Raw genomic sequence first — 18,140 nt, forward strand, 5'->3', positions numbered from 1 at the left:
TTGGGAGTAAAAAAATATGTTTTTTTTTTTCCTTTTAATTACATCAGTTATCAAAGAAAAAAAAAAAAAGCAGTGGTAACAAAAATACAAAGCTCTGAGGGTTTCTTGTTTTGTTTGTTCTGTAACAAGCTCAGCATCAGTGCAATTGTTTTAATTTAACTTCTGCTCTGAGTCCCTGCTGGCAGCATATGAGTAGGCTTTGCCCAGCACCAGACGGTCACGCAGCAGCTTGAAGAAGGCGTAGTAATTGCTGAAGAGGATCAGAGCCAGGGAGATGGTCTGGTGCCACTTCTCCGAAGAAATCAGCGAGTAGAGCTGGTAGAAGATGACTGCCCCTTCCAGCAGGATCAGGATGTTGAGGATCCTCAGTGGTTTGCTGAAAAAGAACTGTGGGAGAACACAGTGAGGCAACCGAGCGAGAGGCGGAACCTCCGGGGTGGGTTTTGGGTGGGATTCCTCTGGGATTATCCACAGGGATAAGTAACTCCCCACCCTGGGCACTTGGAAAGCCACCCTCTGGCAGCCCCAGGTGTCCAGGACACGAGGACCATGGCCCTGCCCGGGTGCTATCCCTCCATTTCCCAGGAAGGAGACGTGACCTTACGTGGAACCTGAAGTGTGAGACGTCGGAGGGCACGGCCACGTTGTAGTGCCCCACGGCCTTGTACACGTTCTTGCTGTGCTTCACCAACACCCCCTGCGGCCACATGCACTCCTCAGTCCACCTGCAGGGAACAGGGAGCCCTCAGTGCTGCCTGCACGTGGGAACAGGGGCTGCTGCCTTCCCCCTGCCCACGGGGAGCACGGGCAGGTTGGTCCGTCCGGGTGTGTCACCACGGTGGTGACAACTGGCAGGTACCTGTGGCCAGGAGCAGCAGGAACCTTGCCAAAAATCAGCTCTGCTGGCTGAGCTTGGCAGTGGGCAGTGCACAGAGTGTTTGTGCTGTTGGAGGTGTCAGCCCACAACTCCGCTCTCAGTTTTCTCCCTCGTTTTTTATTTTAAGGCTGAGCTCCCTGTCCAGCCCTCTCAGGGAAAACCCAGCCCTAACCCCAGCAGAGAATTCCTTACTGATGCTGCAGCACGTTGGAGCAGAGGGCTGGATCCACCTTCTGCCAGCAGCCCAGGTGTGCTGCAGCCTTGTGGAGCAGGTCACAGTAGCGGGCAGGGAGCAGGTACTGCATCAGGATCACGGAGGTGCTGATGGAAACCAGCAGGAAGAGCTCACAGGACCAGCGTTTGTCGTAGTACTGAGTGTTCTGTGGGGGGACAGGAACGTGTGGCACGTTTGGGCACTGGTGTGACAACGTGTCTGCACAGCCCCACCTGCCAGAGCCATCAGAACACAAAGCACTCAAGGCAGGTAGAAGGAGGCAGCTGCATGCAGCTGTTAATCCTGCTTGGAAAGAAGTGCCCACATAGGATGGCTGATGCAGAACTGCTGTGCCAGCACCAAAAACAGGGGGATGGCTCCTGATGCTCCACAGGCTCAGCTGACAGCGGGTGGGAGCACCAAGGGACAGACCTCCCTGGGGGATGAGTTATGAGGAGACATTTGTCTCATTCACAGATTAGGAATGTAATATCAGTACCACACCTTAGGGGATTCAACGATGTCCCCCTCCACGCTGCCACCACGGCCCAGTGCCCACCTCCCAGCCAGCCCCAGCCCTGTCTCACCTTCACAAACCAGACGGGCACGAAGGCCACGTAGTAGGCACTGAGCATGGAGCTCACCAGCACCTCCTTCATGCGCCAGTTGAAGTCCATTTTGAGGTACTCCACCTCGTTGCGGATGAGGTCCGGGGAGAGGCAGCAGGCGTGGGTGGGCATGGCCTCCATGCCGTACATCTGCCGCGTGTGCTGCTTCCACGTCTCCTTGAGCACCGTCAGGTAGTCCCTGCCCCGGGCCCCCACCTCACCCGTGTCCCTGGGGCCAATGTTGGCCACCTGGGCAAACAGCCCCGCCTTGCGCAGGTCACAGTTCAGCTGGAGGAAGGGGATGTACATCCCGAACCTGGAGCAGCACAGGGGGAAGGGCTGTTACTCCTGAGGGTTTGCTGCAGCACAGCCCCTTCCCAAAGCCAGGAGGAGGTTCCCTGTGGCTGCTCCATGCCTGCAAGTGTCCAAGGCCAGGCTGGAGCAACCTGGGTTACTGGGAGGTGTCCCTGCCTGTGGCAGGGGGTGGAACAGGATGATCTTTAATGTCCCTTCCAACCCAAACCATTCCATGATTCTGTGATTCTAAATGGCCTCTCATACCTATAGAAACTCCTGAAAAGAGCTTCACCACTGATCTCAAGTCTCAGATCTTTATGGATGCTTCCTCCTTCATTTATCAGGGAGAAAGGAGCTATTTTCCATACATGACTGGAAGCAAAACCAGCTCCCTTTTATTAGTTAACACGAAGCAGGGAAGCTGTTTGATTCCCTCCACCTGGAGCCAAGGGAAACTGAAGCCACGAGTTTTTTGAACACTATGGGAAAAGCACACACTCCCTTCTCAGAGGACATGAGCAATCTAAGAATTGGTGTTCAACACAGGTAGATGTCAAAGACCTGCCCTGCCAGCACGGAATGTGACACAGCAAAAGGGAATAGGTATAAACTCTGCGACCAGGTAACTGAGCACTTCCTGAGGCTTCACTTCAACACCCCCTGCAGTGCCCATGAGGGATCCCCCTCCCTGACACAGGGACACTCACGGGTAGCACAGGAACAGGAGGTTGAGGAAGGAGTAGGTTCTGAAGAGGTGGATGATGGATCGGCACAGGCTCCAGCCCGTGCCGGTGAGGACGGCAAACCGAGTGACCACCAGGAACACGGAGCGGGGCAGGGACACTTTGCCACTCTGGGAAGCCTGTGGGAGAGAGGAGAGAGCTGGGCACAGGGGAGGCTCATTCCCTCTTCCTGCAGGGAGCAAAACTCAATCCGTGAATCGAGTAAAGCACCAGGGAAAGGCTGAGTGATGCCAGGATGGGGAGGCCTTCTGTGGAATCTCGACTGTCCAAAACCTCTGGAATCTGGGCCTCATTCCTCGGGCTGGAGGGAGGAGAGCTCTGAGTTCCTTGTTAAACTCTGGCAGTTAAAGTGTGACCAGCCCACCCTCCTGGCCCTGCTCACCACAGGCCATTTCCACAGTGAGCAGACACCCACTGACTTTCCTTGGGGAAAGGTGGAGTGATGGAGAGAACAGGAAAAGAGCCAAATAGGAGGAGGGAAGCAGAATCACTACAAGTCTAGTTGAGACAGTAATTCAGAGACAATCCCAGAAGGACAGAGTCAGGAGAGGTGGTTTGGGGCTCTCAGTTCTGTTCTCTGCTCTTCCCAATCCAAACCATGTCTGGGATTCTGACTTGGGCGTATCACAAAGCTCTTTAGGAAAGGACAGAGGAGTTTGGAACTGCAGAAGGGACACACAGCCTTGCAATTCCCCCCAAAGAACAGCTCTGAGATCTGCCTGGGGACTTTACCTCCTTCACAATAGCACTGATGAGCCGCCGGGCCAGGACGATGGTTGTCACCGTCAGCACGTTGAAGTCAATAAGGTGAAAGTTCTGTGGAGACAAAACCAAAATGATCCCGTTCCCATGAGGCAGCAGAAACCCACATTCAACAGAGAAACTCCCAAGTTATCCTCTTCTCTTTGGACTCTCTTCCAAGATCGGAGAGAGAATGACAAGCAGTATCCAAAACTTGGTAAAGTAAGAGTTGCAGAGTCACGTGTAGTTTACATTTAATATAAATATATACAAAATTTAATGTTTAACGACCCCAGAGACATCCTGGGAGTATCACCAGTCCTCTGGTGCTTACCAGTGATGTGTGGGAGGGAGGGTGGGAGGGTGGGTACCACCACACCGTCTTGTAGATGTTGATGTAGTGGACAAAGAGAGCGACGAGGTGACAGAAGAAGAGCTGGAGCTCGAACAGGACACTCCTCTCCACAGGCAGCTCTGGGATCTTACAGTGCCTCAGGGGGACCACTGTCTGTGCTGCCAAAGGGGGGCTGGAAAGGCCTGTACCTGAGCCACTCCTGCCAAGGGAAGCCAAGAGTCAGGAATGAAGAGGGCAGTGCCCTCCTGCCCACCCACCCAGGCTGTACACGGTCTAACACTGACTGAGAAACCCAAGCTAACAATCAGTGGCTGCCACAAACCAGAAGTGTCAGCACCCCAAAGACGTCCAGGATGACTCTGGCAGGCAGATGTGAGCAGGAATTTGCCAAGAGAAAGCAAAACTTGGAACCAGGCCAGCCCACAGCACCAGGTCACTTGATATTAAATCCCCTGTGTTGAGCCAGGTTCAAACCCAGGGCTGTGCCGTGCTACTCAAGGGACAACCAGTGACTCCCTTAATTAATTGGAACCTTTCAGACCTCAAGTTGCTATTTACATATCTAAGAGTGCTTGAACATGAAAGACAGGGCAATTACACACAAGCCCTTGTTCATTCTTCACCTTCTATTCACCTGAGGAGGAAAAACGAGTTTAGCCAGAGGTGTGTGTTCCTGTGTGAGCACGCACAGGATCCCAGACAGATCCTTTAATCGAGGGGAATTAAGATACACCAGATATATCCCTCCTGATTTGCAATCTCTAAATAACAACAGGCCAAGGAATCTGGGTGTGGGTTTCAAAGAAACTGCAGAGCACAAACTCCCATTGAAAACCCCGAAATGAAACCACAGGTGTGGCTGCAGGAAGGCTGCTGATCCTGGGGGATGCAGCTGGATCAGTCCAGGGTTTAAAACAGCAGGGCTGACAGCCTAAAATGAGGGGGAAATCTTAGGAACCTGAGCTGTCTCTCTGAAATGACCAGATTCCCAAGGTGAAAGAGATTCAGCTCCTCAGGATGGATAAACTGTGGAATCACAGAATGGCCTGGGCTGGAAAGGACCTTAAAATCCATCCAGTCTCACCCCCTGCCCTGGGAAGGGACACCCCTCACTAGAGCAGCCAAGCCCCAGCTCCATAAGCAGGAGGTGCCTTATGAACCCTGCAAAGAAAATGTTAAATCTGTCTAAACACACTCCCTGCTGAGGGCCCTGGGCCAGGAAAATCACAGGGATACAGTTATCCAGGCAAGTCATTGCAAGGCCACAGGTGGAGCAATCCAGCTTTGCTGGGAGAGCACACACAGCTCCTTATCACAGGTGGGGAATGCACAAACCCACACCCCAGCTCATCCCCAAGGAATCTGGGCTTTTCAGGAGGGTATGGAGTGATAGGACAAGGGGGAATGGCTTCCCACAGCCAGAGGGCAGGGTTAGATGGGATAGTGGGGAGAAATTCCCCCCTGGGAGGGTGGGGAGGGGCTGGAATGGATTTCCTAGAGAAGCTGTGGCTGGCCCATCCCTGGGAGTGTCCAAGGTCAGGTTGGAGCAACCTGGGACAGGGGAAGGTGTCCCTGCCCATGGCAGGGGGTGGGACTGGATGGGCTTTAAGGTTGGAAAAGCTCTCTGAGATGGTTAAGTCCAATCTTGTGCCCCAACCCATCAAACCCTCTCACAAAGCTCCACATCCACTCGTTTTAACACTCCCAGTGATGATCAGAACACCACAGGGATGGTTTGGACATCCCCAAGGATGGTTTAGACACCCCCAGGGATGGTTTGGACACCCCCAGGGATGGTTTGGACACTCCAGGGATGGTTTGGACACCCCCAGGGATGGTTTGGACACCCCCAGGGATGGTTTGGACACTCCCAGGGATGGTTTGGACACTCCAGGGATGGTTTGGACACTCCAGGGATGGTTTGGACACCCCCAGGGATGGTTTGAACACCCCCAGGGATGGTTTGGACACTCCAGGGATGGTTTGAACACCCCCAGGGACGGTTTGGACTCCCCCACTTCCCTGAGCAGCCCCTTCCAAGGCCTGACCACCCTTCCTGCGAGGAATTTTTTCCTGTTATCCAACCTCACCCTCCCAGGTGACAGGACGAGGGACGAACGGCTTCAAACTGCAAGAAGGGAGATCAGGATGGGACACTGGGAAGAAATTCCTCCCCTGCGAGGGCGGGGGGGCCCCAGCACAGGTTGCCCAGAGAAGCCGTGGCAGGGACTGGGAACGGGATGAGCTTCAAGATCCCTCCCAGTCCAACCCATCCCAGGGCAGAGGTGGCTGCAGAGGGGAGCAGAGCCTGGCTGGCTGTGGCTCTGGGGGTCCGTACCTGGTCCGGGAGCGCACGCCTGTGACGGAGGAGCCCGAGGAGTGTCCGGAGCCGCCGGCAGCTCCGGGCTCACACAGCGGGTTCCGGCAGTAGGAGGTTCTGTTGGGACCCCGCCGGCCCCCGGCCATTCCCGAGCCGTGGGAGCTGCTCACTGCGGGATCGCTCCAGGCCCCACCACTGGAAGCAGAGATGGATCATTGATTAGGGATGGCTGATCACTCCGGGCTCGTCCACGGCAGGATAACCCAATTCCCAACCCTTTCCCTTGCCTCCTGCGTTTCCCCGGGCTGTGGATGAGGGCTTGCTGAGGTGCTGGGAATTCATGGAGAGTCCGTGTGTGGAGGCTTCCACGGAGCTCTTCCTGCCTCTCTCCCAACCCAAGTTTATAAGGAATTTAATCAGCATCCCTGTGGTGTTATCCCTGTGCCACAGGCAGGGTAGAGACTCAAGAATTCCCCAAAAGGAATTCAGGGAGTTAGGGATATCAGAGGCATCTACAGATGCTCAAGAATTCCTCCAAAGGATCCAGGGAATCAGGGATATCACAGGCACCTAGAGATGCTCAAGAATTCCCCTGAAGGATCCAGGGAATTAGGGATATTAGAGACACCTAAAGATGCTCAAGAATTCCCCTGAAGGATCCAGGGAGTTAGGGATATCAGGGGCACCCAGAGATGCTCAAGAATTCCCCCAAAGGACCCAGGGAATTAGGGATATCAGAGGCATCTACAGATGCTCAAGAATTCCCCCAAAGGATCCAGAGAATTAGGGATATTAGATACACCTAGAGATGCTCAAGAATTCCCCCAAAGGATCCAGGGAATTAAGGATATTACCCAGGTCCTCTTTGCCCAATTTTGTGCTGAAACTGAAGATTACAACTTTTACTTTTTCTTTCCCCAAGGAATTACAGACTGGCTTTTTCCTTTTTGGCTCCTTAGAACTGGGAAGAAGAACCCGTTTTTAGGGAATTTGTTGGTTTATGTTTGCATGGCACTGAGGCCAGTGGGGTATCAGCCCAAATTTAGCTTTTCCAGGGATGCTTGCCACAGTGTAAACCATAACACTAATCCCAAGGTTTTTAAACCTTCCCTGGATCCTGCTTAAACCTCAGGAGACCCTACACAACTTCAGAGAAAGGAGAAAGTGATAAAACCCCCATTTACAAGTGAAATCTGAGCTGTGAAGAAACTCAGGTCACACCAGTTACTGAACATTCCTTTTCCTGGTGGTGGATAATTTCCAGTTTGCACCACTTGGAGTAAAATATACTTGCTGAGGGTTTAGAGACTGTTCTTAAAGAAGTTTTAAAGCTGGAGCTGAGCTCAGGAGTCCTACTGCTGGACAGTGTGGGACACCTGGGAAGCACCAGGATGCAGTTTTTTTGGGGGTGCAGGAGCTCTGGGAGCTCCCTGGAAGCTCTGAGGGAGCAGTGGAGGCTGTGAGAGCACAGACAGGGGGGGTTCGGGGTCTGCAGGAGGGCAGGAAGAAGCCACAGAGGCTCCAGGGGAAAAATGTGGGGGCACAAGGAAGGCTAAAGAAGAGCAGTGGGGGCCACGGGGGGCCTGGGGGAGCAACAGGGGCTGAAGAGAGAATGTGGGGGCACAAGTGGGGGTTGTAGAAGAGCTGAGGGGGCCACCGGGGGCTCTGGGGGGGCAATAGGGGCTATCAGGGGAAAATCTGGGGGTGCAAGTGGGGACTGCAGGAGAACAGTGGCCAGCACAGGGGGTCTGGGGGAGCGTAAGAGGGAACTGTGGGGGTACAAGTGGGATCTAAAGAAGAGCTGAGGGGGCCAAGGGGTCTCTGGGGAAGCAACAGGGGCATTCAGGGGGTGATGGGAGCTCTGAGCGCCCGGGAGGTCCGGCTGGGGCAGCACCGGGACCCTCCAGGGAGCCCGGGGGTGGCTCTGCAGGACCTGCATTAAGGACTCCGGAGGGAGGTGAGGGTTCCATGAGCACGCCCCGAGGCTGCTGCGGGGCTCTCAGGGGCTCCGGGCGAGGCCGCGCCCCCCCTGAGCGCGGCGCGGCCGGGGCGGGGCGAGCCGCGGGGCTGCGCCGCGCCCCGCCCGGCGCACGGGCCGCCCCCGCGGCTGCCGGCGGGGCTCCCCCCGCCCGCTCCCGGCCCGGTCCCGGGGTCCCCTCCCCGGTCCCCCCTCACCCATCGCCGCCGCCGCTCCGCCTGTGCCGGCCACAATATGGCGGGCGGGCCGCGACGGCGGCCGGCGCGGGACAAGCTTCGGCGGGGCGCGAACGCCACTGGACACGCCCCCGACCCGCTTGGACACGCCCATTGAGTACTTGGATACGCCCCCATCCCGCTCGGTCACGCCCAAAGCCACGCCCCCTCCAGGCCGAGGGCGCCGCAGGGTCCCAGCGCCCACCCGTGTGTTCCCCCCTCCCCATAGGGGACAGACCCCCCCAAAACACACCCCATCGAAACCAGTGAAACAACCGCTGAAAGCCAAAAAATATTCATCGTCAGGACTTTATTACACGGAATGAGGGATCACTTCCAACACAAGAGTTGTAGGATCGTGGAATAGCTGGAGCAGAAAGCCCAGTGCTCCTCGGCGGAGGAGCTCGCCAGGCTGCCATCCAAGTTATTGGTGCAGGAGCTCGCCAGGCTCCCATCCAAGCTATTTTCGTGCTGTGATTCACCTTGATCACTTTTCAGCATCTTTATCACCCGCTCGCAGCGTTTTTTTTTTCTCAGTGATCTCCTCCACTTGTGGGCGTTGGTGCTTCGGCACAGATGGAGCGTTTTACAACACTGAGAACCAGCTGGAGGCAAAAATCTCTGAAATTAATGGACTTCCACAGGCCCAAGGTTTAGTTCTTTACTGGCTTTGGAAGGGGCTGCCCAGGGAGGTGGTGGAGTTCCCATCTCTGGAGGTGTCCAAGGAATGACTGGACGTGGCACTCAGTGCTCTGGGCTGGGGGACAAGGTGGTCACAGGTTGGACTCGATGGTCTTGGAGGTCCTTCCCAACCTAAATGTGCAAAGCCATCAAAACCCAGCAGTATCCAGACATCTCTGGTTTAACAGAGTCTTCCAGGAAAAACTATAAAGGTAACAGGATGTACAAACATCAGGTTAAAAAAATTTTCAGGTTAAAATATATCAGGTTTGCTACTACAACATGATGTATTGAAGCTTTTTGGTCGTACCTAGTTCCAAATTCAGTGGGGTTTGCTACTACAACATGATGTATTGAAGCTTTTTGGTCATACCTAGTTCCAAATTCAGTGGTAAAAGTAACAGCTTCAGCAGAAAACACTTTATATTTCAGTGTTCCAACACACAGCTGCTGCTCTCGTGGGATCCAAGGGAGGCTCCAGTGTTCTCCAACACTCCCCAAGATCTGGCAGGTTCCTATTTCCCAGGGAAGTGTCTTAACTGTGCTCCTTGATCAGCTCTGAAAGCAGCTCCCTGGAGACTCATCCCTCCTTGCAAAAGGAGCAAAAGGAGCGTGGAAACAAACATTCCCATTAAAACATATGGCAGCAGTGGAAGGCTCAGCTGAGCAGCAACAGCAAAGGTTTGTGTTCTGTGCTCACAGAACGGAGCTTCCCAGGGAGAAAATGAGGAATGACATCTCCACTGGGATGGGAGTCCCTGGATAACCTGCAGGAATTCCTCCCCCTCACAGCTTACGAACGGGACACGTGTCCAGTGTCTCATCCAACATGTTCCAGGTTCATCAATTAAGGAAGAATTTCCCTAAGCCCCGTTTTCCTCCCCAAAAGCTCCGTATGTGCTCGTTCCCAGGGAAGCCTGTTCTCCTCTGCAGCTCCCAGCAGACACATCCCAGCTGGTCCCTGCTCCTCTGGGGCCGCTCAGAGGGTCCATCCAAGCTGCAGGAACCACCCTCAGCCCAAGTGTTCTCCAGGAGAGCAGCAGGATGGGTTAAGGAAGGGAAAATGCACACTTGAACTGTTTTTCTTGGCTCTGCTCGCGACAGATGCTCTCATACAAATTTAAAAGCTCGTCCTGTATGAAAAGAATCATCTGCTCCAAGTGCTGGACAGGGAATCCAGCTGTGCTCGTAAACCCAGCTTATCCAAGATGGAATTTTGGAGGGACATATCGAGGTAAAGGCTTAAACCACTGTGCTTTCAGAGAGGCTGAGTTAGACACAAAATACCACAGAGGGTGTGGAATCTCCATCCTGGAAGTGTCCAAGGCCAAGCTGGACAGGGCTTGGAGCAATCTGATCCAGTGGAAGGTGTCCCTGCCCATGGCAGAGGCTGGAACTGGATGGGCTTTAAGGTCCCTTCCCACCCAAACCATTCCATGGATCTATGATTCCATATAACAAAGCTCAAAGCCATTTGCTTTATTTAACAACCCAAACAGCAACTTGAAACCAGGGGTGAGGAACGGGCAGGGGATGAGAGTCTCCTTCCAGGGAAAGCTGCCGGGGGTTTCTCTGGAATTTCAGCTCGGTTTCACTCTCCCGTGGCTGTCCAGGATCCCACAAAGCACTCAACCTCCCTGAGGGTGTAAAACCCGGGTCTGTGCCAGCTCCAGGCACGGCCAGGCTGAGTAGTCATACCCAAGAGGCTGGAGAAGCTGTAACCACGTAGGGAAAGGGGCAGGGAAGGTGGGAATGCTGCGTGTTCTGCAGCAGGAGGGTGTTCCTGGAGCCAAAATCTCTTAACAAGAACGGTTTTTGTTGGGAAAAGCTTCCCCAGAGGAGAGGTCCCAGCTGCTGCACATCCCCCTGCACAGAGCCAGGCACGACAGGGCCTTTACCTGCTTTATGGCCTTCACCAAAACCCTACAAATAATAAGGCGAGGGTTAGTCCTTTGGGAAAACTGGGAGATGAAAGATCCCTGGCACTTGTGAGGTCACAGCCAGCTAATTCCACCTCCAGCAGCCACCTGCCAGTAGGACAGGGAAGGTTATTGAGGTGACTCAGACTCAAAGGAATCTCTATCCCTCACAAATTCCTGCATCACCCCCGGAATGTCTGGCTAATTAGAGCATCTTTGAGAGGCACATCCTATGCTGAGGGTTATTTTGGGATCTCCAATTAGCTCTGGCAGACTCCAGGCTAAAATCTGACTGGAGCAGTGCTGTGAGAGGGAGGGAACGTCTGATCCAGGGCATGTTTGCAAAATACTTGTAGCATATACAGCTATCTCAATATATTAATATTTACAGTCTGCCACAACATTTAAGTCTTCCCCATAAACATGCAACAAAGGCAAGGCACGAGCTGGATCCCTCCAGAGGCAGCATCACAAGATCCACTTCTACAGGTAAAAAAACCCTGCATCATAATAGATGATCTCTATCAAATCTTTTCCACTTGATATAAAAGCTGTGCCTATTAAGAAAGAAACGGGAAAGATTGGTACATGGCCAGAGAAACTGATGTTCCAATTACATTGTAAATGAAGATGAATTTGATAACCAGGCCACAAATCCAGACACGTTATCGTTCCCCCTGGCAGGATCCAATTTTCAAGTGGAAGAATTCAGGGTAATCTCCCTGTTGCAGCATTTCCACACATTACCTCTTCCTTGTCCCTAATACTCCTCAGATAAGAGGAGCTCATTTGGGAGCTTTACAATTCCATGTAAAATTAGACTTGTGTCCTTTTATGTCCTGTGCCCAGGTTGCCTTTTGAAGCCATTGGGCTTGTTCAGCACTGCAAGAGTTTATTTCTTTGTTCTTTTATTTATGGAGCTCAGACTTTCAGAGGAAGCATTTAGCTGTTCCCAAAAGCCTTGGGATGCTGCCCTGGGGGAGAAACGTGTCCTTGCTGCCTAAGCAGGTCACTCCACTGATGTGTGATCACCTCCCACTCGTTTTCAACCACTTGCATCCATTTATAAAAGCAATTTATTAGAGAAGCATGGCCTATTCTCCACCCCTGGAATGTTCCAGGCCAGGTTGGACAGGGCTTGGAGCAACCTGGTCTAGTGGAAGATGTCCCTTCCCATGGCAGGGGGTGGAATGAGATGGGCTTTAAGGTCCCTTCCTACCAAAACCATTCTGGGATTCCAAGAGATGTGTCCCAGGATCACTGATGGAGATCTCTGGCTATGCCAGTGGACAGAAATCCTTAAGAACTGACCAGCCAGCAGCCAGATCCCATTTGATCCCACTGATGGGGGCCAGAAGGTGTAGAACTGGCAAGGTCTGGCTGGGTTTAAAATCTGCAGCCTGTAATTTTAATGCCTTGTGGACTCCCCCAGGAATTCCCACCGAGCCATTCCTTCAGCTGCTCTGCTCCTGCAGCATCGGGTGACAAATCCCAGGGCGCTGGGAACCAGATGATCTTTAAGGCCCCTTCCAACCCAAACCAGCCCGTGATTCCATGAAATCCAACACCACCAGGAAGCAGCTCCAAGAGATGGACCTCATCACATTTCTCCCCCTCCCTAAATCCACTGAAAACCTCTTTTCCCTCCGGGGAGGGCTCAAGGCAGGTACAATTCTGGAGCCTCCTCCGCACTGTGACCTCTGCGGGAGCATCAGGCGGGGAGAGCCAGCCAGCTTTCCCTTTTTTATTTGTGTGGATGTGGTTTTAGCAGCTCAGATGGTGCCACCCCCACGCTGTAAAAGCACACACACACACAGAGACTCACCCCCGTGGGCGCTGCCCCTGCTCCTCCTCACCCCCGGGGCGGGAGAGTCGCTCCCGGCGCCGAGAACTCTCCGCTCCTGCAAACCAAAGACAATTTTTTCCGTGAGGCTCCTCAATGGAAGCACAAATCCCACCCTCCCTCCTCCCCCACCCCCTTAAAAAACAGGGGGGAAAAAAAAAAAAAAAGAGAAAGGGAAAAAAAGAAAAAAAAGATTCCCACATGCAATTATTACACATGAAGGAAAACATGCAACTTCAGCTGAGCTGTGGACGTTTCACAGGGAAACAGCAATACTGGGGCGGGGGAGGGAGGCTAAAAAGTTTACATTTTTAAACAACTGAGCAGAATTTGGGGGTTTGGTGTTTTTTTTTGGCGGTAGCAGGAACTAACTAGGTTCATTTTCGTTTTTACATCCTTGGATATTTAAATATTCCTCTTTGCCCACATTCCACCGGAGTGCATTTATTTTTTTCTCTCCGAGGGCACGTTTGTTAAAGTTATGTCTCTAATTTATGCAGAAAAAAAAAAAAAAAAAAAAAAGTGGGTTGTTTTAAAACGTTTTTATTTTAAACATTTTTTTTCTCCTTTTTTTTTTTTCTTTTTTTTTTTTTTTTTACATTGAAATTAAAACATCTCAAGGCTTGGCTCGATAAAAAAATGTTTACGTCACGGGTTTATGGAAAAGAGAAAAATGGGCTGTTAAAATCAGACATTTAGGTTACCTTTTGGGCGATGCATGTTAGCTTTACACATCCTGATTGATTCTCCTGCGATAATTTTCCTTTAAAAGGGGGGCAATGGGCAGATCTTTTCATCAAGCAACACTTTATGCCCTGAAAGCTGACTCCAAACCAGTGTTGAAAATTCGGTTATTTGCACTTTAATAACAATCTACAAATACAACTTTGTGGTTTTTTGTCGTGGTTTTTTTTTTTTTTTTCTTTTTTTTAAAGTATTCCCCTCGTTCATGCGCTGCCACGGTTTTGCTCCCTAATATTCTTATTTTTCACCCCCGAGCAGTTTAATTCTCTCCCCTTAAAGAGTTCCAAATTCGTCTGGGAGATGGGAAACACAAACCATTTTTTTCATGTCTCTTTAAGAAGCATTTACTTTTAAATATATATATATATATATATAATATATCTCTGTACATCCACACCCTCTCAGAAGGATTTAAGGAGCAGCTGCAGCACCGTTCTCCAACAAAAATACATTTTTTTAAGTGGTTTTTCCAAGTAAAAGCTACCGTGAAGTAGGAAGGGCATCATCTTAGCCAAGGGGGGGGGTTTTACAGAAAGCAACTTCCTTCTCCTCCTGGTGGCAGCTAAGCCTTGGAATTTGCAGCATTCCTTTTGTCACGCTACTTAAGCCAGGGATTTCAGACTCAAGCTGGAGTCTGCAGCCCGGAATATTCTCCGAGGCCACTTGAAATCTGAATCAGTAACTCAGCAAAGAACCATAAAACGCTTTCCAAGTCAGATTTCTGCCCCAGTCCAGGCTCAAACTGCTTTTAGCAACTTCCAGGGGGTGAAAAACAAATTTTTCTTTTTCATATATATATATAAATATTTTTTTTTTTTTAAATTTAAGCTCATTCAACGAGCTCGGTAAATTTGTTTGGTTTTTTTGGTTTTTTTTGGTGAGAATTACAAAAAAAACCACCATTTTTTTTTTTTAAGAATGTCTCCATTGTTTTAAAAAGACAATTAGCTTTAGCATTAATTTAAATTTATTTAAAAACAAACGAAACGGAAATTAAAAAAAAAAATAAAATAAAAATCGCTACTTTTTTTAATCGCTCAACCAAAACAAATGACAATTCATCACATTTACTTTGATTAAAAAAGGACTAAACTTTATTGACAAATCGCGACAGACATTTTGACACGTTTTTAGCTACCTAGTTAGGCAGACTTACACATGTAGCATTTTCTCTTCAAGAACAGAGTGGGAGGACAGTGTACAAATCCAATTAGGACTTTATCTTATGTACAAAGTGAAATTTTTGATCATTTGGTTGGTTTTTTTTTTTTTCCCAGCTGCAGTGTCCCTTTTTATGCAAAGCTCGTGCTGAGATACACTTGAACAAGTCAATGGGACTGCTAATATTGATACTGTTTGGGTTTTTTTTGGTGTGTCAGTTTTAAACTTGCACTGGATTATCTGCCCCAAGCACTATAAAAAAAATGATAATTTTACAGAGTTCAGACCTACCCATGGAATATTCTGCTTTCTACTATCAAACACTGGGCAATTAGAGCCATGCTTTGTTTTTTCCCCTTAAAATTGTTCATCCAGAACCAAACTAAGAACCCCTTTACACTGGAAAAATCTGCTTCCCAAGCATATCTCAACACTGCACGGGGGCTAGATTTCAAAATCCACATAAGAAAAGTCAATTTTACAAACCTAATTTTAATTTTAGGTCAATCCTCTTTAAAAAAAATGCTATTTAATTTGTTGGAGGATCCTTCATATTAAAATTTAAACTCCAAGATTCACCAGCAATCTCCTTTTAAAGAAGGTTTGGCATCTGAAGTTACTTTTTTTCTTTTTTTAAATGGTGGCAGCTACTACCGTTACATTATGATTTTAATGCTTAAAAATAGCCCTGAATTTTGAAATGTAGCCTACTTTGGGATTCTGCAACTACAACCTTTATGGGTTCCTTTAAAACAAACTTTAAAAAGTTTTTAAACAAAACCTTAATTTCATAGCTGCTAAGCAAAGCATGTCACTTTGGAAAACTAACATTTTTAAACTGTGGTTTTGTAGTTTTTTTGTTGTTTTTGTTGGTTTTTTTTTTCCTTAAAAAAAAAAAAGGTACAGTTGCGTTTATCTAAACGACAAAGAAAGAAAAAGCCACCTACACACTGAAAAAAAAAATAAAAATAAAAATTAAAAGTCGCTTCCTCTAAAAAAAAAAAAAAAAAATATCTATTTAACTCATCTTTTAAAAGTACTACGTACAGAAGCCGAAATGCAGGGTGAGGATGGAGTGGGAGAAAAAGGGCCACGAAGAAAAACAGTTAGACAATTACTTGTCTGGTGTGGGCAAAGCAACGGGAATCCCGGGAGATACAAGAATCAGTAACAACTGTTTTGCTCAAAAGTGGGATTTTTCCCCTCATGTTTTGTTTGTTTTTAGTAGCGTCCGTAGGGGTGCTCTCGGTAGGCCCCCTTCACTGTCCTGGCCGGCGGGGCCTTCAGGGAGGGCCGGGTCCCATTCCAGTCATCTTGCCCTGTGGAGAAGACAAGGATATGTCAGGGATGCCATGGTGGTGCTTCACCCCAGCACCCGACTGGAAAACGCCCAAAATATTGGATTTACAGGATGATTTAGGCTGCAAAACCCCTTTAAGACTGAGCCCAGTTAACCCAGCGCTGCTACGTCCACCACTAAACCTTCCAGCGTTGTGGGGAAGAGCAGGTGACACAGGGACGTGTCCAGGTGGGTCTGGGATGTCTCCAGACACTCCAAGCCCTCCCTGGGCAGTTGTTCCAGGCTCTGCCACCTCCATGGAAAGGAAGGAGTTCTGCCTCAGGTTGAGGTGGAACTTGGCTGGGTTTTAGTTTATGGCCATTGCTCCTCCTTGTCCTGTCACTGGGCACCAGTGAACAGAGCCTGGGACCATCCTCTGACACCCCTTGGAGATATTTGTATGGATTGGTGGGACATGTATATGGATTGATGAGATATTTGTGTGGATTGATGAGATATTTGTAGGGATTCATGAGATCCCCTCTTAGCCTTGCCCTCTCCAGACTAACCAGGCCCAGCTCCCACAGTCTCTCCTCATAAGGATCCCCAAACTTTCCTGCAGCTCCAACTTGGACAAACCCAGTGCCTTTCAGGAGTAATTAATTCCAGCAGGGCCGAAGCCAATCCCCAGGGCAGTGTGGCACCAGCTGTGCCAGAGGTTCTGCCAGCATCCCTAACCCCAGGGTCTGACCATCAGGGACAGCTGCAGGAACTGCTTCCCTCCTTCCCAGACACCAGGCAAAGCAGGTCCTGGGCAGGTGAAAAGTGTCCCTGCCCATGGTGGGGGGTGGAACGAGATGATCTTTAAGGTCCCTCACGCCCCAAACCATTCCAGGATTCCATGAACCACCACTGAAGCAAATGGAGTTCACATCCCTGTTGTCCCTGAGGCAGCTCCAGCCCCAAATATCCCAGCCCAGCCCTCATTAAGGCCTGTGCTTGCAACATCCATCCTCGTGTTCCTGCCAGTCTCTCCGGGGTCACCACTTTATGAAACCAAGAGTCCCACGACAGCCGAGCCTGTCCCTACCACCACGGAGCACATTCCCCTTTTCTCCAAACTGTCTCCAGCCTGGCCCAGTGATTTATTCCTCTAATTCTGTTTTCATGAAAGCAGAGACCAAAGGAAATTGCTGTGGATAAACAGATTAGCCGTGGCAACTTCATGCCAAGTGCACAATGAGCATTTTGGCCTCCCAATCCCGCCCGACTCCGCCGCTCTCCCACCAAGGCGGAGGCACAAAGGGCTCTTTGTGCTGCGTGACAAACCCAGGCAACAAACCCAGGCATTGAAGGCAGGAAAGAGCCAACGTTCCTGGGAGCAGCAGCTGTCTGCTCAAATGCAGCCTAGGCTGGAAAACATCCCTGCTCAGGCACCTGAGTTTGAACTTCCCACAGCTTAAACCTGGAGCAGGGAACACCCCGAGGCTGGAGCAGGGTATTAACTCTGCTTTCCTGTTACTGGCATGACAGGGCACAGAGGATTCCCAGTTCCCAGGGATCCCAGAAAGCCCCTCCAGCTGGTCATTAATGTCACTACCTGCACTCACTCAGCTGATGCTCTGGGAAAGGGACTGTTTCCAATCCCATGGAATTCCGGGCCTTTACGCTGTGCAGCTTTGGGAACTTATGACATCATGTGGTCTGGAATATCCCTCTGGTCAGCTGGGTCAGTGTCCTGGCTGTGTGCCCTCCCAGTTTCCCCAGTCCCATGCCAGAGTGGCAGTGCAAGGAGCAGGAAAGGCCCCGGCTGTGTGTGAGCTCTGCTCAGCAACAACAAAACATCTCTGTATCGTCAGCACAAATCCCAAACTCAGCCCCAGAGCAGCCACTGGGAAGAAAATTAACTCTGCCCCAGCCCAAAGCAGCACAGGCTTGTTTAGAGGGAGAGGAAAATGCTTCTTACTCATTGCCACATGCAGCTGCCATTCCAAGCCTGGATACAGGAACTGGCTTAAAAAAGAAACGCAGCCACAGCTGAGGGGAGAATTTCTGCAGTGATGGTGTTTGTCCTCCCAAGGAAGCAAGGAACTAATTCCTTGTTTTACTTTGCTTTTCCCATCGAACTGTCTTTATCTCAACCCGTGAGTTCTCCCACTTTTACC

The 18,140-nt window shown here is 50.4% G+C and overlaps 2 protein-coding genes across 12 annotated transcripts in view; both read right to left on the reverse strand.

Moving 5' to 3' along the window:
- On the reverse strand, window positions 1-12,790 carry TMEM39B (transmembrane protein 39B). Of its 4 annotated transcripts, XM_032709949.1 has the most exons (10): window positions 6,958-7,827; window positions 6,443-6,783; window positions 6,174-6,350; window positions 3,815-4,034; window positions 3,472-3,555; window positions 2,704-2,858; window positions 1,679-2,015; window positions 1,070-1,257; window positions 605-725; window positions 1-387 (listed from the first exon to the last, which is right to left on the reverse strand). In XM_032709949.1, exons 3-10 carry the CDS (start codon window positions 6,299-6,301, stop codon window positions 151-153), a joined length of 1,470 nt encoding a protein of 489 aa, XP_032565840.1. In that variant the 5' UTR covers window positions 6,302-6,350; window positions 6,443-6,783; window positions 6,958-7,827; the 3' UTR covers window positions 1-150. The 4 variants fall into 4 exon arrangements, with proteins under 4 accessions (XP_032565840.1, XP_032565841.1, XP_032565839.1 ...); XM_032709950.1 differs by lacking the exons at window positions 6,443-6,783; window positions 6,958-7,827 and adding an exon at window positions 12,774-12,790; XM_032709948.1 differs by lacking the exons at window positions 6,443-6,783; window positions 6,958-7,827 and adding an exon at window positions 8,331-8,406.
- KHDRBS1 (KH RNA binding domain containing, signal transduction associated 1) overlaps window positions 8,639-18,140 on the reverse strand; it is a 25,312-nt gene continuing 15,810 nt past the window's right edge. The window contains exons 9-12 of one of the 8 annotated variants that reach the window (XR_004360786.1): window positions 15,815-16,015; window positions 12,774-12,849; window positions 9,403-9,618; window positions 8,639-9,233 (exon numbers count right to left, since the gene is read on the reverse strand). Coding sequence is in view for 1 of the 8 variants with exons in the window: in XM_032709951.1 (XP_032565842.1) it covers window positions 15,918-16,015 (98 nt within the window). In the remaining 7 variants the exon portion in view is untranslated. Of the gene's footprint in view, window positions 9,340-9,402; window positions 12,850-14,606; window positions 16,016-18,140 lie in introns of those variants that run through there. The other 7 variants (XR_004360783.1, XR_004360784.1, XR_004360787.1 and 4 more) reach the window with 7 other exon arrangements.

The sequence above is a fragment of the Chiroxiphia lanceolata genome, chromosome 24 (assembly GCF_009829145.1).
Source record: "Chiroxiphia lanceolata isolate bChiLan1 chromosome 24, bChiLan1.pri, whole genome shotgun sequence".
Classification (NCBI taxonomy): domain Eukaryota; kingdom Metazoa; phylum Chordata; class Aves; order Passeriformes; family Pipridae; genus Chiroxiphia; species Chiroxiphia lanceolata.

Bases quoted from the DNA above. Each gene is read 5' to 3' on its own strand.
- TMEM39B (XM_032709950.1), bottom strand. From the start codon at position 6,301: ATGGCCGGGGGCCGGCGGGGTCCCAACAGAACCTCCTACTGCCGGAAC. The intron at 2,016-2,703 runs GTGAGTGTCCCT...GTGCTGCTCCAG, and splicing joins CTCCTGTTCCTGTGCTACCC to GTTCGGGATGTACATCCCCT. The intron at 1,258-1,678 runs GTGAGACAGGGC...GTCCCCCCACAG, and splicing joins TGCCCGTCTGGTTTGTGAAG to AACACTCAGTACTACGACAA.